The following is a 24,675-nucleotide window of genomic DNA, read 5'->3' on the forward strand; positions in this document are numbered from 1 at the left end:
ATATAATTTATTTTATATGTATATCTATAATTAGGGTTGTCTTGTATGTTGTTTTGGTACTTCTTTTTGTCATTACATATCTACTTTTTCCCCATCATCAAATAGTCTTCTAAAATACGAAAAGCATGACTGGGGGGTGAGGGGTAGATTGTCAAAATATTTTCACAGATACATTAGAGGTCACTAAAAGTCATTTAAAAATCAATACATCTCTAAAAAATGAGTAAGAAACAGTTAACTAACAAACAGATCTATGTTTTTATTAACATATACTTTTAAAAATTCTTAAATTACAAAAATTGTACTTTGTTCTTTGTGTTAGAAAATAAAATTCTCCTATAAATACATCTTCCACTAAGAATTTGGTATATATTCTTCTAGTTTTAATGTGCTTTTAAATGACTAAATAGTATTTCATCTTACAGATTTACTGTAATTTACTAAAGTCCCAACGTTGGGCACTTAAGCTATTTACAATATTTCATTATTTTGCAGATCCCTGAATGTAAATATATTTTGCAGATCCATGAATGTAAATCTTTGAGTCCTTCAACAAATCATGCTAAATTTATCATACTCTATTCTTATATACATATCATAATTAAGTCTCATGAATTTCATTACTGATCTTCTTTGAACCTACTTCCTTATCTGCAAAATTAGGGGGTTAGATCACAGTTCTAATATGCTCCAATTCAAAAAATTTGAGTTGTAAACATAGTAGCTCCTTAATAATTGGGTGAAACCATTTGTGAACTCTTAAAAGAAACATGAGACATATAACTCATGCCTTTCAAATGAGTACAAAGAAGGTGTATGTACATCTAGGTGTGTGTATGTGGGGAGAGCATAAACAGAACCATACAGAGGAATTACCTTTCTGGATCATCAGTTTTACTTCAGGATTTAAGGATAAAGTTTGGGTTTTTTCCCCTGTTAAATATATTTTAAGGTTTTTAAAATCTCACTAATTTTTAACATAAAATAAAAGTCTTTGAAAAAAAATTGTATTTTTGAATATGGTGCCCCCAGAAGTCAGCATTTATTTGCCACTCTTATTAGGAAAGAATGCAACACTTTAAGTGAGGAGGAAGACTTATCAGATGTAACACAAACCATTTGAGAACTGGTATCACATTCTTAAGAGTAACTAGGATACTTGAAGTAATTCTTGGCCTCGGAATCTAAACACACATTCACTCACTTCACTGCCTCGTTTGAGAACTTGTCAAGAGGTTAAGGTTTGTTTGATTTTACTAATTCAAACCTGTCCCATCTTGCTTTTATATAATTTCATGAAACTTCTAGCTCATTTCTTTTAAAACCAGAAGGCCAGGGTCCAGACAGCAGGTCTAACTTTTATCAACATACCTGATGGAAACAAAGGCAGAAGAAAAATTATTAAATTTCCTTCCTACCTATAGCCCATTGACAAGTCCTTAAAACAGGCAGAGTGACATTCCTCTAGGGACTCAACTGCCTCAATAGCAATATTTTGCTAAGGACAAAAGGCAATCCTAGACTGATTGACACACACCCCCCCCCCCCAGGATACTGTAAGTCTACTTTAACATATAAAAATTTCTCTAGAAATTTCCTTTATCTGGGGCATCTGGGTGGCTCAGTCCTTAAGCGTCTGCCTTCGGCTCAGGTCATGATCCCAGAATCCTGGGGTGGAGCCTGGCATCGGGCTCCCTGCTTGGCGGGAAGCCCGCTTCTCCCTCCCCCACTCCCCCGGCTTGCGTTCCCTCTCTTGCTGAGTCTCTCTCTGTCAAATAAGTAAATAAAATCTTTTAAAAATAAAATTTAAAAAAAAAAAAAGAAATTTCCTTTATCTCTGAACCCCCAAGATATGTGCTGGCCATCAACCCCCAAGCATATGGCCTACCCATATACATCTGAAGGGTGTCACGACTAAAGTTTCATTAGACGTAATAAATGACCTTTTCCCAACAACAGCTAGCCCCCTCAACATGCTGGAAACCATGCTTCCAAAACTCCTTAGAGACTTACCCTATCCTAACCCCCTCCCAACTTGAAAGCATATAACAGGCCACTTTTGACCCCAGTGCAGCTCCTTGTGCACATGGGTCCCGTCCCTTTGCTTTAATAAAATCACCTTTTTGCCCCAAACACGTCTCAAGAATTCTATATTGGCCATTGGCCTCAAACCCTAGCGTTCTTTCCTACATCAATACCCACAGGGAGTACTAACCACTGGTTAGAGTTCATTTATATTTCTCATTCAATGCTTTATGAATTTTGCAACCAATGTGTGGTTTTTCCTTTCACAATCATCAACCCTACTTCAAATGCGCCACATTATTTCATATTATACAGACTACGAACTTGCTTTAAAAGAAGTTTTTAAAAGATACAGATCTCAAGGATTAAGTAAAAATAACAACCTAAGGCACCCAGATTTCTCTATCACGGAGGGGTGAAGGGAAATCCGATAGATGGCATTTCAAAATCCAAAGGAACTAGAAAGCTAGCTTTTCTTACAAAAAATATTTGTAGCAAGGTTAATGGCTATTAAGAGCAAACTTCGTCAGGGTCTTGGTTTTCTATAAAATCGCCAAAATTGACACGCAACGTTCAAGGCACACCAAATGATGGACAAAGTGAAATACACTCATAGAAAATCTAAAAAATATTTCTGTGGTCTACTCCCTACATCCTGTTGGCAAATAACTTTCATTTTCCTTTTTCCTCCTTTAATACATTTATTAAACTATTTTTTTTTTTTTTTAGCACGCGGGTACAAAAGGTCACCAACACGGTCCAACTGGACTCACTCAGCTACCAGCGTCTGCGGACCGCGCCATCCCTCCACTTGGAAAAAAGAGGGCGAAGAGGCTCCGCACACGCCGAGAGACTAAAAGCTGAGGAGGACCTGCGCTCTCAGTTAAACTTTCCTGCAGAAGCTCAGGAAAGCTGTTTCCCACAACACTTGAGACTGAGTGGCCGGGAAGAGGGTGGGGGTGGGCTTCACGCCGACTCCGGCTCCGGAGGAGTGACTTTAGAACCCCTCCCTCTTCGGCCCCGAGTGAACTAGAAATTAAAATAAATCGTGTAAAACAGCGACCTCAAGTAACTTTGCAAAGGAATCTGCAGCATCTTCCCGGACGCTTAGAACCTCGGCTGCTACCGAAAAGTCGGGGACCAACCAGGCTGCCTCAGGCCGTGTGGGCGGCGGGCGCCACGCCCCAGCTGCCGGTGGCATGACCCGGAAGTGCTCGGCGGCGGCGGCGGCGGCGGCGGGGATTGCGGGGGTGTGGGGCGCGGGGGCGGGGGCGCGGGCGCGGCCCAACCGGCGCACACGCGCGCGCTCCCCCCGCGGAACTCCCGCCGGCCGCCCGGCGCTCTCCCCGAGGCGCGCCCGAGCCGCCGCGGCCGCCGCCAACATGGCCGAGACGAGCGAGGAGGTGGCCGTGCTGGTGCAGCGGGTGGTGAAGGACATCACCAACGCCTTCAGGAGGAATCCGCACATGTGAGTCGCGCACCGGCGGCGCGGCTGCCTCCGCCGCCTGTGGGGGTCGTCGGGGGCGGGTAGGGGCGGGGCCGAGCTTCGAGCCGACCTCTGGGGGCACGTCCCGGCCCGCGCGCCTCTCGCCGGAGGGGACCGATCGAGGTCCGAGGCCCGACCGTCGTCGATCGCCTCAGGGCCCGCTTTCCGCTACCGGAACGCGCCCGCGGGTGAGTCCCGCGAAGTGACCTCGGAAAATCACAACGGAGCGACTTTTTTCGCTCTCCCTCCCACCCCTTCCCTGGGACTTCACGCAACTCGAAGGACTTCACGCGTGTGTCCCCATCCCACATCCGTGTACGGTACACGGGCACGCACGATGTGGGTCTGTAGATGCTTTGTAAACACAACTCTTTGGAGGTTCATCCCGGACCGGTGGTAAGTGGTGTGTCTTGCGGGGGGCGGGGGGGTGTAGATCACCGATGATCCGATCTTCCGTGGGTCGGTTTACCAGCCAGAGGTAGTTTGAGGCTGCTTTTGACTCCTCACTTGTCCCAAGATTGTGGAGGGACCCCGATGAAACACTGTGCTTTGAAGGTGAACAGAGCATTCTCAAGAGTGCAGCTTCTGTAGGCATAGGATGGGGTCTGGTGTAAAGCCCATGAAACCTTGACACTTTTTAGCATTAGCTGATTCATACTTAAAGGGAACATTTTAACTCTTCTCCTCTCCAGACACGGCCGCTCTAAGTAGGACACCGCAGGACTGACACGCGTCTCGCTCCCTCCTTCCTTTTCATGGTACTTGGAGTACTCCGGGAAGATGCCAGAAGAGACTGTCAATCTTTCTGACACTTGTGCTTTAACAAGTGAAAAAGGAAGCTACTAGAATATCTGTCTACAGTGTACAAAAGAGGAGGGAGAAGCAAGAGTGTTTAATTACCCTTCCTCTCTTCTCCCCCTCCCCAAAGAGAAAGATACACGGAATCCAGTTTTACATTATTTGCAACTTTTTCTAATTGTTCGTGAATGTTTCTTTTAATATTTTATTTTTTAAACTGGAACACATGAATTATGCTCTTTATGCATTTTAAACCGTAGGTACCAAACCTACATCTAAATGAAGTGTTCTTTTCCTTCAAACCGATGCATATAAAAATTAAGAAGCCCTCAGATGTCTTGCTCCCTTGTGGCACCCAATTGGAGACCTGTAATAGTGCCTCATTAAAAGCAAAGCGCGGCTGGCCTCTAAACACACCTGCCACCTCTGACAGTGTCCACTTCCTTTCCCCTCGTGACTGCTGCCTTTTTTTTAAATGAGTGTTTGGAATGATTTCCTGGCAGTAACCATAGTGGATACTGGGTTTTTTAAAGAATGCTTTGATGCCTTGTGTATCAGTGTTTCAGTCCCTTTTTGAGAATGAGAGCTTTAGTGTAAAAGACAGCCTCAAAAAAAAGTTGTATAAGTGAACAGCCTATTTTCTCATCACTGATGATGTTTTCGTGAAGAAATTATAGCAGAGATTAGAAAGAACCCTAATAAGTACAGTAATCATAGTTTCTCTTCTTTGAGGTAGATTGAAAAACACATCAGGGGCACCTGAGTGGCTCAGCCCGTTAAGTGTCTGACTCTTGGTTTCAGCTTAGGTCATTTTCTCAGAGTCCTGAGATCCAGCCCTGCTCCTGCATCAGCTCCCTGCTCAGCAGGCAGTCTCCTTCCCCTCGCTCTCTCTCTTCTGCCCCTCCCCCCATTTTCTCTTTCTCTCTCAAATAAATCTTTAAAAAAAATCAGTGTTTTATATTTGAAGAAACAGATTTGAGTGTTCACTGGCTTGGTGGGTTGAGAGCGCAGTTTGGAACACATCTCAGCTTTTCTGGATCATATTTATTGAAACTCATAAAGGACTTTAATGCCCGCAATCGTATTTTTAATGGTGAAAGCTCACTAATACGCTGTCAGTGCATAATTTAAAATTATTAATAAACATTTGGGTCATTCAAGATTTAAAAGTTTGAAATAAGTTGAGCATTTGAAATAATTTGAAATGATACAGGTCCGAAGAATTTAAATAGCTTAACTCGTTGTTTAATATTAATTTTCAGCCATATTTTAGTATATGTTTCCTATAATAACGATATCTTCGATAATATTACTAGACAGCATCTTTAAAAATGTCTTACAGTTTGGATTTTTTTAAAATTGCCTGAACTTCTTCCCCTAATCTAAGCCCTCTTACTTCCGAAATAAATTGGCTATATTTCTGGCTAAAAGAAAAAAAAAGGCATCGTTTATCTCAAAAGTTAGTTACCTAATTACACTTTCCAGTATTGTAGGAAAAAGTTTTTCATTCTTTACTTTTAGTTTTCCTTTTTTCTTCAAATACAAGATAGACTGTAATTTTATTAGACAATATCTACTCCATTAAACATTGACCTTGTTTCTGTAAAAATGCCTAGCCAGGAGGAGTCGAACATATATTGGTTAAGATGTGCATTTTGTTACTGGTAGATGTGGATAGGTTACCATCTGTCAAACTCATTTTCCTTTTGATCTAGTGAGGTTGATGAGAACACAGGAAAATCAGCTCGCCCAGTGTCTGGCCCTTAGCTGCCACTAGCTAAATATTAGATTTAACCTGAATTTCTGTATTCCTCAGAAAACTATTTTGGCCAACTGCATGATGAATGTGAAGTACTTTATAAATTGAAAAATACCATACAAATTTTTGTATGGTTGACTCTTGGAGAATACCATTGGAAAAACAGCTGAAGGCTTGACCCAGGGACTAGCAATAGCTTAATAAATAGACCTGTGCTAATGTGGAAGACAGCTGCTTACGGTGTAATTAGGGTCATGTCAAAGGTCTCTTGCCCACCAAGTTATTTTTTTATTACTGCTTAAAATATTTATTGAACTCTTACTGTTTATGAGATGTTATAGGTACTATCCTCACAGTATGGAATGGGGAGTATAAAATATAGTTCTTATACTCAAGGCACAGAAATATCTGTGATGGTGGAATTGTCCTGTCTTTGCTGTCTAGTATGGTAGTCACTAGCCATATGTAGCTATTAAATACTTGAAATGGGGCTAATGTGAATGGGGTTTATTTAATGTTAATTAACTTATACATAGTGGCCATATATGCCCAGTGACCACTGTATTGCACAGTGTAGCTCTAGATGCAGACATAAGACCCACCTGCATGAACAGTAAGTTAACTGTACAAAGCAGGTTGTGATAAAGGCTGGACTGGCAGCATGGTGAGCAAGTGCTATGTGAGTGTGTTAGGCGTAGGAGGAAGGCTTTGTATGTCTAGGCCAGGGCCTTTAAGGGAGGCGGGTTTGAGCTGCACATTGAAGCCTGGGTAGGATTTATAGTCTCAGAAAGAGAGCCAGAGACCTCCACATGAAACTGTAAATTAACCCAAAGTAGCAAAATGTGATTGAAAAGATATAGTAGGATGTGAGGGCGATCTGGCTGTGACATCTGTCACCCCATTGATCGCCAGGGTTGATTCGGCTGATCTGGCTGGCTAGGCGGGTGTCCCCTTCCTCCCTCACCGCTCCATGTGCGTCCCTCCCGAAGCTGCGTGCTCAGTCGAAGAGGACAACCTTCCCCGATAGAGGAGGACCGTTCCTCAGTGAAGGGTATATGAGTAGCTGCGCTTCCCTGCTAGAACCTCCAAACAAGCTCTCAAGGTCCATTTGTAGGAGAACGTAAGGTAGTCAAGCTTCCAAGACTCCAGACACATCCAAATGAGGGTCTGCCTTTCTAAAAAAAGAAGAAAAAAAAAAGATATAGTAGAATCAAATTATGGAAGTCCTTGACTGTGTGGCTTAATTTCTTTCATTCCATGTATGTGTTCAACAAAAGGGCATGTGTATTTGACAGATACAATTCTAGTCTCTGGATGTGCAGGTGTAGGAGTGGGGTGAACATATCACACATGATCCCTGGCCCAGTGGAACAAATCACCACACAGAATATGAAAAGAGCCTGAAAGAATAAGAAGGATACTTTGAAGGAATAATAACAGAGGGCCTAATTTATATGAGAAGCTCAAAATAAGTCTTTTAAGGAAATAGCAATTAAAATGGGACCTGAGGGATGGATGAGTTGGCTCAAGGAAAACAGAATTCCTAGGCAGTGCATAGGCCCCAGTGAAAATTTTGGAGTAAGGAGTAGTAAGGAAAAGCACATCTTTACGTTGAATTTGTTTTTTTTTTTGTTTTGTTTTGTTTTAAGATTTTATTTGAGAGAGAGAATGAGAGAGAGAGAGCACATGAGAGGGGGAAGGGTCAGAGGCAGAAGCAGACTCCCGCTGAGCAGGGAGCCTGATGTGGGACTCAATTTCGGGACTCCAGGATCATGACCTGAGCCGAAGGCAGTCGCTTAACCAACTGAGCCACCCAGGCGCCCCTTCACGTTGAATTTGAAGAGTAGGAAACCACAAGTCTTAATTGTCTTCTTACACTTCATTTTTTATCTATTTATTTAAATAATAGCATAGTTGTAAAAATTTGGATTTGGAATCTGGACAGTCCTGGATTTGAATCTTGGCTTGTTGATTAGTAACTGGTAAACTTAGACAAGACTCTTTCTTCATCTTTAAAATGGGTTAAAATTCCTACTTTATAAGATTGTGAAATAAATGAAACACAGAGCACTGCATACAACACTCAATAGACAGTAGCAATTTTTGTAGCTGTTTTTAAAATAAGGCCAGTAATATTTCAACGATACGTGAAGTTAGTACTCTTTAAAATCAAGAAAGCCTATGAGGTTCCTGAAATATCTTAACTTAATCACCAGCAGAGTTTTAATTATCAATATGTAAGGGCCAGTTCCTTTAGATATTTTGCTCACTTTACTTTTTAGTCATTCTGGAAAGAATTCCAGTTTGAAGGAGAAAAAAAATTATTTTTAAAGATTTTATTTATCTGAGAGAGAGAACACGAGCAAGGGGAGGGGCGGAGGGAGGAGAGAGAGAAATCTCAAGGAGACTGTGCACTGAGCACAGAACCCGACTCAAGGCTCTATCTCATGATCCTGAGATCATGACATGAACCAAAATCAAGAGTGGGGATGCTTAACTGACTGAGCCACCCAGGCACCCCCAAAATAACTATTAGACTAAGAAGATTTGTATCATTTCCTGAATCGTTGGGCTGTGTTTTCTGTGTGGTCACTCCGCATTACAGGGTTCAGTTTAGCATTTGGGGACCATTCTTCCCTCCCAAAAGGGAAACTGGGTGATGCTACTTTTGAAAATAATATGTGGGCCTACTCTAATTGATGATGTTTCTGAAATTGCAGACAAGAAAAGCTGTCTAAATATGAGGAACAAAGTCTCAGTGTTATATGAACTTTTCAACTTCATTTGGAAGTCAGTGGATCCCCATTGTGAAGTGAAGCACGCAGAAAGCTGTTCCATGCTATGTACGATCTTTTTAAGTAAATGTGTTGGTTCATTCCATTTTGCTGTTTTTTTGGAACAGCCTTCAAAAGTAACCTAAACAGTGAGCTTTGTGTTATCTGAGAATATTAGAACTTTTTCACCATCCCAAACCTTTCATGTCTTTAGCAGTCCTATGACATTGGTAATGCAGGTAGTTATTTGAGTGTCCTTGTTAAATATCAGGGATCTAAATTGGCAGAAACCTAAAAATATAAAAGACTGTAATTTGATGGTAGCAAAAGAATCAGAAATTTCTCTTGTAACATTATTTCACAAGGAAATAACTGGAGATATATTTGGTATTTATAGCACATTTCTTGCAGCCATTAAAAATATAAAAATTATTAACATAGGAAGATGTTTAATATGAATTGTTAAGTTTTAAAAAAGGACTGTAGGATTGTAGCAACGTGGATGGAACTAGAGTATATTATGCTAAGTGAAATAAGTCGGAGAAAGACAAATAAGATTTCACTCGTGGAATTTAAGAAACAAAACAGATGAACATTGGGGAAGGGAAAGAAAAATAAAATAAGCTAAAAACAGAGGGAGGCAAACCATAAGTGACTCTTAAATGTAGAGAACAAACTGAGGGCTGCTGGAGGGGAGGTGGGTGGGAGGATGGGCTAAATGGGGGATGGGCATTAAGGGGGGCACTTGATGTAATGAGCACTGGGTGTTCCGTATAACGGAAGTGATGAATCACTAAATTCTACTGAAACCAATATGACACTGTATGTTAACTAACTGGAATTTAAATAAAAATAAATAAGTAAAAAGAAAAGATTGTAGGACAGCACATCCACTATAATTCCACTTTGGTAAAACTTAGAAAAAAAAGGAGGCATAACCAAACATGCGTGTAGAAGGATGACAAAAAGACTTTTAGTTTGTTCCTCCGCGCCCCCCCCAAGTTTCCTAACTTTTCTTGCATATAAAATTAGAATTTAAATAGCCAGAAATCTAAAAGGAATTAATTTAAATCCTGCTTGCTTTCACTGATGTTTTTATCTTTAGTGTCACGGGTTTTGGGCTATTAAGAGATCCAGATTTTTAACTTAGCATTAGCAGTGTGACCTTGGGTAACCATCTTAACCTCAGTGGACCTCAGTTTCCTTGTCTGATAAAATGAGATACTGGGGGAATGAGGTCCCTTCCAATTTTAAAATGATTCTAGAATCCTATTCTAAATTGTCTGAAAAAAAGTGGACTATGACCTGAGGGACTCAGCATGGAAGTCTGAAGTCAAACACACTGTTACTTGCAAGCTTATTGACCTACCTATCTTTATCAAGTACAGATTATATTTTTAGGAAGCAGCAAAGCACTGTATTTTAGGGTCAGATCACTTGACAAAGGCTTAACGTTTTTCCTTCACCTTCCCATCTGTTAATCAAGTAACTTTTCTGGTTGGCCTCAGGCTCTTAAATGAATTAAAGATAATACACTTCATCTTTGCCTGTCACTTCGGAGCTTATCCCATTGTTTACGTTGTAATATTTGCTCTTCCTAAGAGGCATTATTATGTATTTCAGATAAGGATACCGATGACAAGTGACTTGCCCCATTCCCATTTGACTGTCAGTGGTAGAACAGAGGCTAGCTAGAACCCTGGACCTTGGAAGATGGAGCACTTTTGTATACATCCTACTACCTCTCTTTTAATGTTTTGTTTTCCCTAGTGCTTTACATTCCCTGATATGGCCACTTCCCTGAGAATAACTGCCAGGTTTCTCAGAATTTGAAAGCTGTAGGAGACCCTAGCAGTCCATTTCCCTTATTTAGAGATGGAATGCAACTCTGCCATTTTACAAATGAGGAAATTAAGGTCTGTAGAGGCCAAATGATATTTAAGGCCAATATATATAAAATACTGACAGAGCTAGGACTTGGACCCAATGCATTAGAAGGAAGTCAGAGATGATGTTCTTTTGGAGAATCAAGAAGTGATATTCTTTGAAAACGATTTATTTGAATATTCTCGCTGAAGTGCATGATAATCAGCCTTTCAGAGCAGTTATTGAGCATCTGCTGTATCAAGGCATTCTTGTTTTTTTAAAATTAGTTCTCGGAAGAATGGTACCCAACTAAAGAAGTGTGTTTTTTATTCGTGCAGATGGCTCTGTCCTTTCATTTAGGTACTGAATTATTAATTGGGCATTTTATTTTTGGCGTAAATAATGAGCAAGGCAGATTTTTACATTGTGAATTTAAGTAACTCTGCCTCCTTCCCTGCAAATGGACTGTACCCAAAGGTAGGATCTTTTATTCTTGTTTATTCTTGTTACTCTAGCATTCATATTGTTGACTTAGGCAGTTCTTTGAAGTGTTGTAAGTGGTTATTAGGTCTCAGACAACAGACTTTCTTAAATAATTACACTGAGTTTTTTATTGTAATTCTAGTTTAATTTTTAAATGTTCTATTTTATATAATAATACCTGAATACCAGAAAATACCAGAGATACAGACTTATGTTAGGGATAGCTCTGGATGTGGCTAGGTGTCCTAATGGTGAATTAGGTAGATGTCACATTAACCAAATACAAATGCAAAAACTTTTTGAAATACTGGACGTTGAACTCAGATGTGCTCTCAGCATTGCTTCATGCTTCCTACAAAACTTTGTACTACTGGAATGGCAAAGTGTTAACATTTTATTATAGATATTGATACAATTTTCATCAAAACCAGCAGCACTTCGAAGTCTGAGACCACCTTGTTTTATTCATTTTTGCATTTTCAGGACCTAACATAGTACCCAGTACATTTTGGTACTCAGAAAATGTTTAGATAGTACTGGTGTGGTATATCAGAACACCTCTGAATCAGTTGAGCCAGTTGTAAGGACAGAAAGCCTTAGGTCTTAAAATCTACTTCAAGTGAAATCAGCTTGAAAGAATGGTTAGTGACTTAACCACTAGAGTACCCTTGTTTATTGATGGATCCCTGTGTCATTAATGAAGTGATCAGTAGAAAGTAGGTTACCTCTGAACTATCTAGTGTAGAGTTTCCAGGAGAGATTCTATTTTAGTTCCACAGCCTCCCACCAATTTGTGATGGTGGCCTAACAAATAAAGAGAGCTTTTCTTATAACCTGTAATTGTTCCTGTTTCCCCCTCTTGTATCTAATAGATGTAATAGAAAATGTCATACATAAGCTCTGAAAACCAGTTTTTTCTTTCTTTAATGTAGGCAGTTATCACAACATCTTTGTAATTGAAAGGCGTGTTTTTGCAAAACCATTTTTATGTTTGCTGGTTCATTTACTATGTAAGTCCTCTGCTGTATATGTCATTTATTAAATCTTAGCCTCAAATGTAAATTTTCAATTTAAGGTGAGGCGGATTGAAGGACTTAGATGCTGCCTTAAAATGAAAATGACCTAAATTCTGAAATGTATTTTGTGTTTTAGCAACATTTATCAGTGTGTGTTTTTTTTTAATTCAATGAAGTATGAAGGATTATAAAGAAGAAAAAATGGCCCACAGTCTCATTGACAAGATAACTTTTGTTGATAATGTTTCTTCTCTGCATATATTACTAGGCAAGTGTAAGTACATTTGTTGACATTTTTTAAAAAATAGAAATAATACATACAAATGATAAGAAAAGTTAAACTGTATAAAAATAAAGTACTTTTTCTCCCCAATTTCTTGGGATCCTTCTTTGAAAAAAATTATACAAAATGTTTTATGCATTTTGCGCTTAGTATTTTGCTCTTTTTCTGGTTTTATATATCTTGGCATCCTTTCCATTCCAGCATATGCTGATCTGCCTCATTTTTGTACACCTCTACCGCATGGATTAGCCTATTTATTCTACCAGTTTTATATTGATACATATTTAGATTGTTTCCAGTTTTGTTGCAGTGTTACAGTAAACACTTTTGACATATTTTGGCATAGGATAATTTCTGAGCAGTGGAATCACTGGGGCTCAGAGTATATGCAATTTAAAATTTGGAAGACATTTTCAAATTTCCATCCAAAGTTTAGACCAGTTTTCATTTTTGTCAACAGGGAGTTAGCATACTTATTTTCCTGTACTCTTGTCTGTATTAAAAAACAGTTTTTTAAAATTTCTACTAATCCAGCAGGTGAGCTAAATAGTATTTTTAAGAAAGGGAAATATGGGGTTGCCTGGGTGGCTCAGTCAGTTAAGTGTCCGACTCTTCATTTCAGTTCACGTCATCTCAGGGTCCTGGGATTGAGCCCCACATCAGGCTCTATGCTCAGCAAGGAGTCTGCTTGAAGATTCTCTCCATCTTCTGCCCTTCTTCTCTCTCTCTCTCCCTCTTTCCCCACAAAAAAATAGATAACTCTTTTAAAAAAAAGAGAGAAATATGTTATTTTTCTTTTTAATAGTCTGTAGGATTTGAAAAATGTTGGAAAAACTAATAGTCTTATCTTTACTTCTTCTTTTTGTTTTACATATTAAGAGATGAAATTGGCCTGATCCCATGTCCTGAAGCTAGGTATAACCGGAGTCCCATAGTCCTGGTTGAAAACAAACTTGGTGTGGAGAGCTGGTGTGTCAAGTTCCTCTTACCATATGTCCACAACAAGCTCCTTTTGTACAGAACAAGAAAGCAATGGCTCAACAAAGATGGTGAGTATGAACTCTTTCCTCCTTTGCTTTTTAGAAACAGCATGGAATACAGGGGGAAGAACCTTCTCTGTGTTGGCATTCCTAGATTTTGGTTCTGGCTCTTTCATTCACTGCCTGGGTGGCAGCTTAACCTCTCTGTCAAATGAGGAGTTTGGACCTGTCAGTAGTTTTCACATTTTGCCTCCATAGTGATACGGGATCCCAGGCTACCTACCATAGCCTGGACAGTAAATCAGAGCAGTTCTGATTTTACCTTTTTATGTATCAGAGTTATTTATAAAATTTTATTTGAAGAAGACATCCTATGGCTATAAAAGAAAGTTGGAAAAATACTGAAAAGGACTCTAGTTCCTACGGTTCAGATTCTCTGGTTTCTAATCCTTTAGGAACTCTATAAGCAATAGAACTCATTTTGGTAGGAGACCAAATGGAATAACAGAGGCATGATGGTGGTAGTTACACTGTGACCCAGCTCAGTGATTTATGGAGGTGCTGTTGTGCTGTGAATCCCAGTGGAGCTCTGGCCCTCTGTGTCTTCTAACTATGCTGATATAAGCAAAAGAAAACCATACCAGCATTCACTTCTTTGGCTCCTCTGAGATAGTTCTTTGCCGCATGGGACAATCTGTATTCATTCTACCTGGTCTCTTTTCTTAGCTTTCCCCCATAGGCAGTATTAAGCCTCCATATGCACGAATTCCCTTTACTTTTTAGGTTTAAAAAAAAAAGAGTACTCATCCAAGACTCCAAGACCATGTTCTTAACTGTTTTTGTAAAGCTGCCCCTTCCCACATAGAGCCGTACCTTCCGAAGGGCTCAGTACGCCTGGAGGCTCGTTTTGAATAAGAACTTTGTTTCCTAGAGAATTTTAATTACCAGTTTGGTAGCCATTACCATGAGCCTACTCATACCAGAAGCTGTTCTAAGTACTGTGGGGATAAAAAGATGAATAATACATGTTCCTTTTACTCAAGAAGCTTACACTTGGGTGAAAAACAATTTCTTTGTGGAGTGTTGCCAAAGGCATGACATACTGATTTTCTTGTATTCCTCTTAGCATTGTCCTTAACATACTGTCATAATAGCACTTTTCCCTGTTTAGACCAGTAGAAAAGGAATCTGACTTGAAGATTTAATGTGAAATAGTTTCTGGTTTTTGTGTGTTTCAATCAGTCTTCTGATAATTATTTCTTATAATACGCCTACATTTATGGCATAGCTTAAGTTTGTGGCATAAATTTAAGGTGTAAGTTTAGCCATAAATTTAAAGGTAAGGATATTTATCCATTGTTAGGTCCTCTTTCATTCTCCCTTCCGTCACCCTAAGTAGATAGTTGTTTTTGAAACCTATAGTAAGTTTCAGCAACATTAAGGTATGAAATAATGCCATATGAATCCATCAAGGTTTTTTTTTTTTTGGCCAAATACAGCTGTATTGTGTATGTTCTGGCACACAAAAATATATAATTGAGCCAATATATAACTAGCTTGGGGAGGTGGGGAGATAGAGTGATGCTCTTGTAGTAGAGAAGAAACAGTGTAAATTTGTAAAATGTCAAAGGCTACTGTTAATGTTGTTTCAGATCATCATTTTTTGCCAATTCATGTATGCTAGCCTAGCCTGCCTTCTCCCTGCAGCCCTCCAGGTCTTTCTTTCCATTTCCCTGTGTCTTGTCTCTCTGGACACTGCACTGCAGGCTTTGCTGAGTCTCCTCATTGTGAAGTTTTAGTCTTGATAGGCCCAAGAAGACCCAGGCAGAAGATCACATGGTTAAGCTCACTCACACGAATAGCTAGCATCTAAATTTTGAATTCTGGTGCAACTGTGTGTGAGTACAGAAGCAACTTGACATTATTCTAACTTACCTCCTCATGGAAACAATTTTTAATTTCACTTTTTTGGTGGGTGGTGACAGCATAGTTTAGTGTAGTATCACATACTATTTAGGTTGTGTATTAACAGTAAAAACATGGAATGAATTTCTGATGTGACAGAAAAAAGATACCTGAAAATGCTGATTAACATAAGAGAATTCTGCCAGACTTGTGAACCAAAGCATTTATTACACAGAGGTGAATATTGCTAAGGAAAAAAAGTAAAAAATATTAAGAAAAAGCAGTTATTTTGTGAAAACGCTGTACCTTTAAAGCTGTTTTTGTAGAAAATATATATAAGAGCCAAGTGAACAAAGCTCTCAGTTTAAGAATTTCAGAAATGTCAGTGTCTGTGTGATTGATCATGCCCAAATCCTAGGCATCACCTAGGAATGTATTCTGTAACTGAAGGTGACCTTTATTCTTGGGATAGATTTTTTTTCTTTTTAACCAAACTGAATTCGTTCTCTCATTAATGTGCTGAATTCCTTAGATGTTTGGAAAGCATCTATACTGGTTAGAGTTCTCCAGAGAAACAACCAGAAAATTTTATATATAGGGAGAGAGATTTCTTGTGACAAATAGGCTGACATGATTGTGGAGGCTGAGAAGTCTCACAGTCTGCTTTCTTCAAGCTGGAGACCCAAGAAAGCCAATGATAAAATTTAGGTTGAGTCTGAAGGCCTCAGACCCTGGGGGAGCCAAAGGTTTAAATCCCAGTCCAAAGGCCAGAGAAGATTAGATGAGATGCCCTAACTCAAGCAGACAGACAGGAGGAAGCACAAAGGATCAAAGATCTCCTGCTTCCTCCTTTTGTTATATACAGGCCCTCAACAGATTGGATGATGCCCACCCACATTGGGGAGGGCAGTCTACTTCATGGAGTCCACTGATTTAAATGCTAATCTCACAGACACACTCAGAAATAATGTTTAATTATGTTTAATCTGGACACCCTGTAGCCAGTCGAGTTTAACCGTAAAACCAGAGTTAACCATCACAGCATCCCTGTTCATTACTTAGAGACTGATATTTTTTAAGTCTGCTGCAGTAGTAGCCCTATTTGGTTTGGGAGAGGAATGATACTGTAATTCTGATTTTTGAGAAATCCACGACAAAAACAAGAAGCAAGAGAGAAGTCCACAGCATTGGAGTCCTGACCGAGTAGAGCTCTGTCCCGCACTTGGACTGTCTCCAAGCATGTACTCCCATCGTTTTCCCTCGCTGCTCCCTCTTTCTCACAGCCTCTGCCAGCTGTGCCATCTTTAATGGCCATCTTCCATGCTTCGTGTCTTCTTTCTCACCTGGACAAATGTGATGATCTCTAGGCTGGTCTCTGTTTTCAGTCTCTTCTTCTGTAATCCATGTTCATCATGCCACCAGCCAATCATTTCAGACAGTACTTCTCAGCAACACTTCTTAGAAACACAGTTTGAAAGATGCTTTTCTGAGATATGGATCTGTGCATCTTATTTCATGATGCCTACAGGGTCAAGTTGGAGTTGAAACTCTGTGGTATAGGATTCGAGGACCTTCCCAGTCTGTCCCAGCCTTCATTACCAGCCTTTTCCTCTGCTTTACATTCAGCATCAGGGGTTGTATGTTCTCAGCTCCCAGACTGATGTCAGCCCACAGATAGGTTTTGTTTTGGCTTATATAATGTTTCTTAAACTGTTTTTAATAAGTTGGGTAAACATTTAAAGTCAGGATGAACTTCTAAAGTTCAGATGGAAATCTGGATCTGTCTTTACTTGAAAACTCAGAAGCGTTGGGTACATGAACTTCTGCACAGCGACAATTGGCTGGGGCTCCTAGCCTCTGCTTGTCTTGACTAGGTAAGCCTGTTCCAGTTTGCTACAACCTCCTCATGTCCTTCAGACACTAAGGCAGAGATCAGTTGCTGCTTATCACCAGGTTTGCTTTGCTACCTTTTTGACGTTCATTTGAACCCTAGAAGCATTAGAGTCTGCAGCATTTGATATACCTCCCAGCCACAGCACACTCTGTTCCATCCTCGGACTTGGCTGTGTCTTCCTGCTTTACCTGCATGCTTTTGCTGAGGCTAGGTTCACACCTCAGCCTGTCACCATTGTTGTGACTGGCAGTGTATGCACGCGCGCGCGCGCACATACACACACACACACACACACACACACACACACACACACACGAAGGCTGTTTGACTGCTTCAGGAAGCAGTAATTCTCTTCATTCCTACAGGAGTCTTTTATTTCGACTGCTTGCATAGTAACACTCACCACGCTTTATCATAGTTGATTATTTAAATATTTTCCTCAGGTAGATTGTGAGCTTATTAGAAAGAGGGATAATGGCTTGTCTTTCTTTATGTCCTCAGCACCTGTATGTTTTCAATAGACATTTGTTAAATACATAACAAGAGTTTGGTAAGCAAGAGGATTTAGCTTAGTCTGGCTATCAATTCAGTGACTGGATTCTGTAATAAAAGGGCCTTTCTGGTGTTTACTACATAGCTTTATCTCAAGTCTCTCTTCTTGTGGTCACCAGAATGTATTTTGGAGAATGAGAGATTAACCAACCCAGTTGACCTTGGATTTATTTCTAGATGCATGAAAACATACCTCTGTCAGAGACAGTTGGCAAATGAAGTGACCATTACCAGTGACTTCTGGCTTTGGGCCGTTTCTGGAATCCCATTGTGGCAAAGAAAGAATTGATTTTTCTGTGACTTTTCTGTAGCATCCTTTTGTCCTCTCCTTGTCACAGTTGGAATTTAGCTACTTTCCTGTGTATAATATGCCCTGATTCATTTTCCCTTTGTGATGTGATGATGAGTTAGTCATATGTCAGAGCGGTTTAACAAAGGAACATTCATTTGCTGGTATATGTTCTGGTATTTGTGAGAGATCTGTTTAATTTCAAGAGACCATAGGGATATCAGTAGGTCACATCTTCTGGGTAACAAAGAATATGGTATATGGTTGTTAAATGTAGAAGTAAAATAGTTACCATCAACTGTGGATCATACGTGTTTATCTTTTGATCTTGGTTCACTCCTGACTTGAAGAGGACAAAGTAATTGTAGACAGTGTGCTAGAGTGGAAAGAACATCTGCTTTGAAGGAAAATATCTGAATGTAGACTCAGTTTATCAGCATGCCGCAGTCACTTAGCAGTGACTTTAGGCAAATTATTTAACCTCTTCCTATTCTGTTCACCAAAAGAAGGGAATTGTGAAAGGTTTCAGAGGGTTGTTGAGAGGATCACATGAGTTAGTGTGTATAAAGCACCCAGCACAGTGCCTCACACATAGTAGGCTCTCGAGAAACAGTGCTTCCTTTCTCTGATTTAACCAGAACCAGTGGGGAAGAAAAAAAGAAAAATACATGTAATTCAGGAATGATTCTTTAATTATGTCCAATATTTCTAAACTGGTTACTTCTCTTTCTTTGGCCCTTTCACATTTCTGACATTTCACTTCACCCTCACCTCTTGGATCTAACTGGAATGCTTCCTGAAGGAGGTCGTATTTGAACTTGAGGCCTGAGTGGGGAGGAGTTGGCAATTTGTCAGAGAGGAGGGAAAAGGGGCTTGTGGCTGTACGCATTTTATACACAGCCCGTGAGGGTGTTGATGTTTTAAATCCTGAGATTCTTAGAAGTTGAGAAATAACTTGCTCAGCAGTCACTGCTTAGTGAGCTTAGGAGATTGTTTTCCTCCCTCTGGTCGCATCCAATCCCAGTATAGCTTGTGGAACTGGGCTAGGAGATACAGGCTTTGAAACTGGAATCCTCATTGAGTGCTTATTGTGTGTCAGGTATTGTCCTGACGCTCCATGAGTGTGAATCATTTAATACCCCATGAGGTAGTACAATTATTAGCTCCATTTTACATATGAGGAGGACACAGAGGCACAGAGAGATTAAGTGACTTGCCCAGGAACTTTCTGGGAAGTGTTAGAGCTGGGCTTTGAATCCAGCAATTGCTGTTGCCCTACCAGGTAGGGTGAGTCCCTCTGGTAGAGGAAGCCTCACTTTGATTAGCTTTCCTTTCCACACAGCCACAAAATGAAAAGTGGCAACTTAGGTATTTTCTGTGTTTACTGGTTTCTGCCTTGCCCTGCTATATAGAAGTATCTCTGTGATGGAGGATGGACTTGTCTTCAATTATGAGTGGGGAAGGAGAGTTGTGTTAGAAGTATAATTGACTCTTCAGCAATGCAGGGATTGGGGCACTGGACTCAGCCACGGCTAGTGCATTCAAAAGTATGCGTATAACTTTTGACTCCCCCAAAACTTAACTAGTAACAGCCTATTGTTGATCAGAAGCCTTACTGATAACATGAATCGTCAACATGTATTTTGTATGTTACATCTATTATTTACTGTATTCTTACAATAAAGTAAGCTAGAGAAAAGAATGTTAAGAAAATCATAAAGAAGAGAAAATACATTTACAGTGCTATACTGTGTTTATTGGAAAAAAGTAGCATAAATATGGACCTGTGAGGCACAAACCCATGTTGTTCGAGGGTCAGCTGTACAAACAAATGGTGACTACCATTGGTTACATACGTTTCTTCTTAATGCAAAAAGGGAGAGTCCGATAAGCACCAGGTTACCTAGGTAGTATAATGGATTTTGAAAAATTGTAGATTTGAAAGGAAATTCTAGAAGTCTTCCCATGATGCAGAAGCATTTCCATATAGCTCCTTAACACGTGGGTTTTTTTCATTCCTTTTTTTGTAAGTTTAGAAATTTAGATAGTTTCACTGTAAGAACAACGGCCTCATTTCTGATTTCTTTGATTAATGTTGAAAGTATTCATTTCTTGGTAAGCGGCAATGGTATTTTGTTGAACAAATCTTTGGTTGGTTGAGCATTCACTATGTGTCAAATAGCTGTGGAGAACTGGAATGAATCTCATTGGCTCACAACAGATTGATGTTCTCATCATCCTTGTTTCACAGATAAGGAAACTGAAGTTCGAAAACATTGTGTTACATAGGCAATTAAGTGGAGAAGCTGGGATTCAAACCCAGGTGGCATGGCTTACAACTCCTCTATGCTGTGGGTACACATGGAACTTCTTTTGGACAGGGGCCATATTTTTCTCATCTTTGTTAAGTGAATGAGTAATCTGAAGATGTATTAGAGAGGACCTGCCTCCAAAAAATGTAGTCTCATCAAGAAGAGATTATTTATACAATATCAGTAACAAAGTAAGATACATACAGAACATAGAAATAAAGATTGCTTCCAGGTAGGTAGGTCAGGAGAGACTTTATGAAGAAAGTTGTTTTGTTTTGATATTCAGATATAGGAGGACATTTCTGGCAGAGAGAAGAGCAAGTGGGTAAACCTGAGTTATCCAGAGAAGGTAGTCAGATAGGAGTTGTGTTTAGAGAATGGTGGGGTTTGGCTCCGGTGGAGTATAGCACGTGAAGGGCAGGTAGTAGAAAGGCTGACAAGGAGATTGTGGGTTCTTGTTTCTGACCAGGTTCTAGTTTTCTGGCACATTTCCCCAGTATCTCGTGCTCTAGTCAAGCTCTGGTACTCACAATCTCTTGGGAGAGCACCCTGTGTGAACTTCCATGCCTCTTTATCCTTGCTCCTTCTTTCCAGTCTGCAGTGCTCTTTACCACTTCATTCATTTATAGCCTTCCCTGGGTACTCCAGTGAGAATTAATTTCAACTGCTTTGGTGGTTCCCAAAATATGGTATATGTTTCCAGTTCATAATTATTTCATTCTGTCTTACATAATTGTTTGTATGTTCTCTCCAACTAAAGGGTAACCTTCTAGAAGGCAAGATTAGGTCTTATTTATCATTATATCCATTCTGTCAGTTCTAAGGTCCCAGTTTAATATTTGCACACAATTAATACTTGGGATATTGTGGAATTAAATAATGGTATAGAAAATTATATTTTTCTTGGTAAATATTAAATTAGTGCCTAAAGCTTCTTAAAAGTAAAAGAATGAAGAGGTTAATTAGATTATGCTTTATGGACATACTGTGTTTATGCATATAATGACTTGTAACAAGGAAGATAGAAGTCAAAAATGTATGCTAATCGTATCATTTATTGAATGTTATAGTAATGAAATCATAGGCTCACAATAATTGTTAATTTCTTTTATTAAGATGGTTGAGAATGAAATAATTGATTTTTTTGTTCACTTAGAATATTTTAAAATGACTGTAGAGGTAGGGCGCCTGGGTGGCTCAGTCGTTAAGCATCTGCCTTCGGCTCAGGTCATGATCTGAGGTCCTGGGGTCGAGCCCTGCATCGGGCTCCTTGTTCTGCGGGAAGCCTGCTTCTCCCTCTCCCACTACCCCCTGCTTGTGTTCCCTCTCTCGCTGTGTCTCTCTCTGTGAAATAAATAAATAAAATCTTAAAAAAAAAATAAAAGTAAAATGATTATAGAGGTATATTTATGCATGTTCTTTTTTTTTATTTTAAGATTTTATTTATTTCAGAGAGAGAGTACAAGCAGGGGGAGCAGCAGGCAGAGGGAGAAGCAGGCTCCCCACTGGGCAGGGAGCCTGATGTGGGACTTGATCCCAGGACCCTGAGATCATGACCTGAGCCACCCAGGCACCCCATGTATGTTCCTGTGTTTTAAAAAGTCTATTAAACACTGAGATGTCCCCATTATTTACTATAGACAGGTATTTTAATTGCCATGTAATTGAGTTATTAAAAACAGATGCTGACTTTGCCATATACGAATTGGGTGCCCAGGAACAAATTATTTAAACTCTCTAAATGTCAATTTCCTTATCTCTAAAGCAAAACAAGAATATCTTGAACCATAATCATGGGAACTCAGTGAAATAATGTAAATAAAGGACTTCCAGTAATATGTGGTATACACTAATGCTAAATAATTATAATTATTTTTATTATTTTATTTTGCCTTGTGTTTAATATGAGCTCGGTAGAAGTTCACTTAATTTCATGCCCTTACATTGATCATCTTAATCCTAAAATTCTCTTTTCAGTTTTAGTAAAATGAAGACAGTATATCTAACTACATTACTGATTTTGCTCTTTTTTTTATTAAGATTATTTATTTATTTATTGGACAGAGGGAAAACACAAGTAGGCAGAGTAGGAGGCAGACGGAGAGGGAGAAGCCGACTCCCCAAGGAGCAGGGAGCCCAATGTGGGGCTCGATCCCAGGACCCTGGGATCATGACCTGAGCTGAAGGCAGACGCTTAACCGACTGAGCCACCCAGGCGCCCCTGATTTTGCTCTATTAAACAAGCTTATGGAGCTTATTTGAATATATGGGAATTCTGTCAATACCATGATCACCAAATAGCTAATGAATATTGAATAGGCTGTTAAAAATGAAAGTAGAAAATACTAAAGAAAAATGAAAAAACGTTCATATTAATGGTTATAAATTAAAGTTGTAAAATAAAACAGAAATAAGGTATAATTTTTTATCTGATGCATTCATTTTTCAAATGCGGTTATGTAGGTTAGAGTTACAGGAACATAAGTGCACTCTTCTTACTCTTGGCAATATGAATAGATACCATTCATTTGAAGGACAGTTTGGAAATGCTTAGTACGAGCCATACTGGTATTTATATTGTTTGATGTAATAGTTCAACTCCTGGAAATATATCCTGAGAAAATAATCTATGAGATAAGTGTGTTTCCAGTAATACTAACTATAATAGTAAAAACAAACAGGAAAAAGCCTAAATAATAATAAAGATAAATGATAGGCAGAGCAAGATGGCGGAGGAGCAGGAGACCTGGATTTCGTCTGGTCTCAGGAATTCAGCTGAATAGGGATCAAACCATTCTGAACACCTACGAACTCAAGAGGAAATCGAAGAAGAGAGTAGCAACAACTCTTTGAACAGAGAAGCGACCACTTACGGGAAGGTAGGACGTGCGGAGAAGTGAATCTGAGGGGATATTCAGAATAGACGGCGGGGGAGGGGGCCTCCGTCGGCCGCTTCCGGCAAGTGCTAGAGCCGCGGAGCACAAAATCGGAACTTTTAGAAGCTGGCTCCGTGGAGGGACGTCGCTCCAGTGGCTAAGCGGGAAGTGGAACCCTTGCGGGACAGTGTGGTCTCAGGACCCTCGGGGTCACAGACAGACCGGGGGTGCCTGAGTGCGGTAGAGCTCCCAGGGATCGGAGCGGGGAAGCCGGCTGCAGAGACGGAGCCGAGGCGCGGGCTCTCAGCTCGGGGTGGCCATAAACTGTGATCCGCAGCCCACTTGGGCCACTGCACCTCCAGCAGGGACCCAACAAGCAGCAGAGCCGGGGAGACTCCCCTCCCTCCCCCAGGAGGAGCAGCGCGGGAGTGCACCGCAGGGATCTGCTGGGTTTGGAGACCACACGGGGTCGGGTGCCAGAGATAGAAACGCTCGGTCACAGGCCGGGTGAGCACGGAGTGCGGCCGGAGTCCGGGGAGATGGGAGTGACTGCTTTTCTCTGGGGGCGCACTGAGGAGCTGGGCCCCGAGTTCTCAGATCCTCTGGGCAGAGTGGGAGGCCACCATTTTCACCCTGGTCCTCCAAAGCTGTACCGAGAGCTTGCAGGGAACAAAAGCTCCCGAGAGCAAACCCGAGCAGCTTGCTTAGCCCGGACCAACAAGGGCGGGGCAATTCTGCCTCCGGCAAAGACATTTGGGAACCATGGCAACAGACCCCTCCCCCAGAAGATCAGCACGAACAACCAGCAAGCCAAGACCAAGTTTACCGATCAAGGAGAACGGGAGAACTCCAGCGCTAGGGGAATACTGCACATAGAATTCATGGCTTTTTTACCATGATTCATTAGTTTTTCAAAGTTAATTTTTTTTTAAAGACTTTTTTTTTTTTTAAGATTTTATTTATTTATTTGAGAGAGAGAGAATGAGAGACAGAGCACAAGAGGGAAGAGGGTCAGAGGGAGAAGCAGACTCCCCGCTGAGCAGGGAGCCCGATATGGGACTCGATCCCGGGACTCCAGGATCATGACCTGAGCCGAAGGCAGTTGCTTAACCAACTGAGCCACCCAGGCGCCCCCAAAGTTAATTTTTTAAACTGTTTTTTGTGTGGTTTTTTTTTGAATTTTTCTTTTTCCCTTTTTCAACCAACATCCTATCAATCCCTTTTTTTAAAAAAATATTTTTTATTTTTCATTTTTAGAGTCATACTTTATCCATTCATAGTAGTTACCCTTATTTTTGGCATATACATGTGTTCTTCTCTCTTTGAAAATTTTGATATACAGTTTCTTCTAACAGATCAAAATATACCCTAAATCAC

At 40.3% G+C, this 24,675-nt stretch overlaps 2 protein-coding genes and 1 long non-coding RNA gene across 7 annotated transcripts in view; 2 read left to right on the forward strand and 1 right to left on the reverse strand.

Annotated features, from left to right (window-relative positions):
- The window catches only part of LOC112838680 (uncharacterized), a 46,851-nt gene extending 43,771 nt beyond the window's left edge, over nucleotides 1-3,080 (forward strand). Inside the window, exon 5 of the long non-coding RNA XR_003212030.2 lies at nucleotides 2,755-3,080. This is a non-coding gene — a long non-coding RNA (uncharacterized lncRNA). The remainder of the gene's footprint in view (nucleotides 1-2,754) is intronic.
- CFAP95 (cilia and flagella associated protein 95) overlaps nucleotides 1-3,214 on the reverse strand; it is a 248,679-nt gene extending 245,465 nt beyond the window's left edge. For all 4 annotated transcript variants that reach the window (XM_073878093.1, XM_073878092.1, XM_073878091.1 and 1 more), the window contains exon 1: nucleotides 3,089-3,214. The gene's annotated coding sequence lies outside the window, so the exon portion shown is untranslated. The remainder of the gene's footprint in view (nucleotides 1-3,088) is intronic.
- Nucleotides 3,215-3,293: 79 nt separating this feature from the next.
- The window catches only part of PTAR1 (protein prenyltransferase alpha subunit repeat containing 1), a 57,680-nt gene continuing 36,298 nt past the window's right edge, over nucleotides 3,294-24,675 (forward strand). For both annotated transcript variants that reach the window (XM_025891418.2, XM_025891420.2), the window contains exons 1-2: nucleotides 3,294-3,493; nucleotides 13,370-13,539. In XM_025891418.2, the coding sequence (XP_025747203.1) occupies nucleotides 3,408-3,493; nucleotides 13,370-13,539 (256 nt within the window). In that variant the 5' untranslated portion in view covers nucleotides 3,294-3,407. The remainder of the gene's footprint in view (nucleotides 3,494-13,369; nucleotides 13,540-24,675) is intronic.

This window comes from Callorhinus ursinus, unplaced genomic scaffold (assembly GCF_003265705.2).
Source record: "Callorhinus ursinus isolate GAN/ISIS: 27379988/994484 unplaced genomic scaffold, GSC_fseal_2.0 scaffold28, whole genome shotgun sequence".
Taxonomy (NCBI): domain Eukaryota; kingdom Metazoa; phylum Chordata; class Mammalia; order Carnivora; family Otariidae; genus Callorhinus; species Callorhinus ursinus.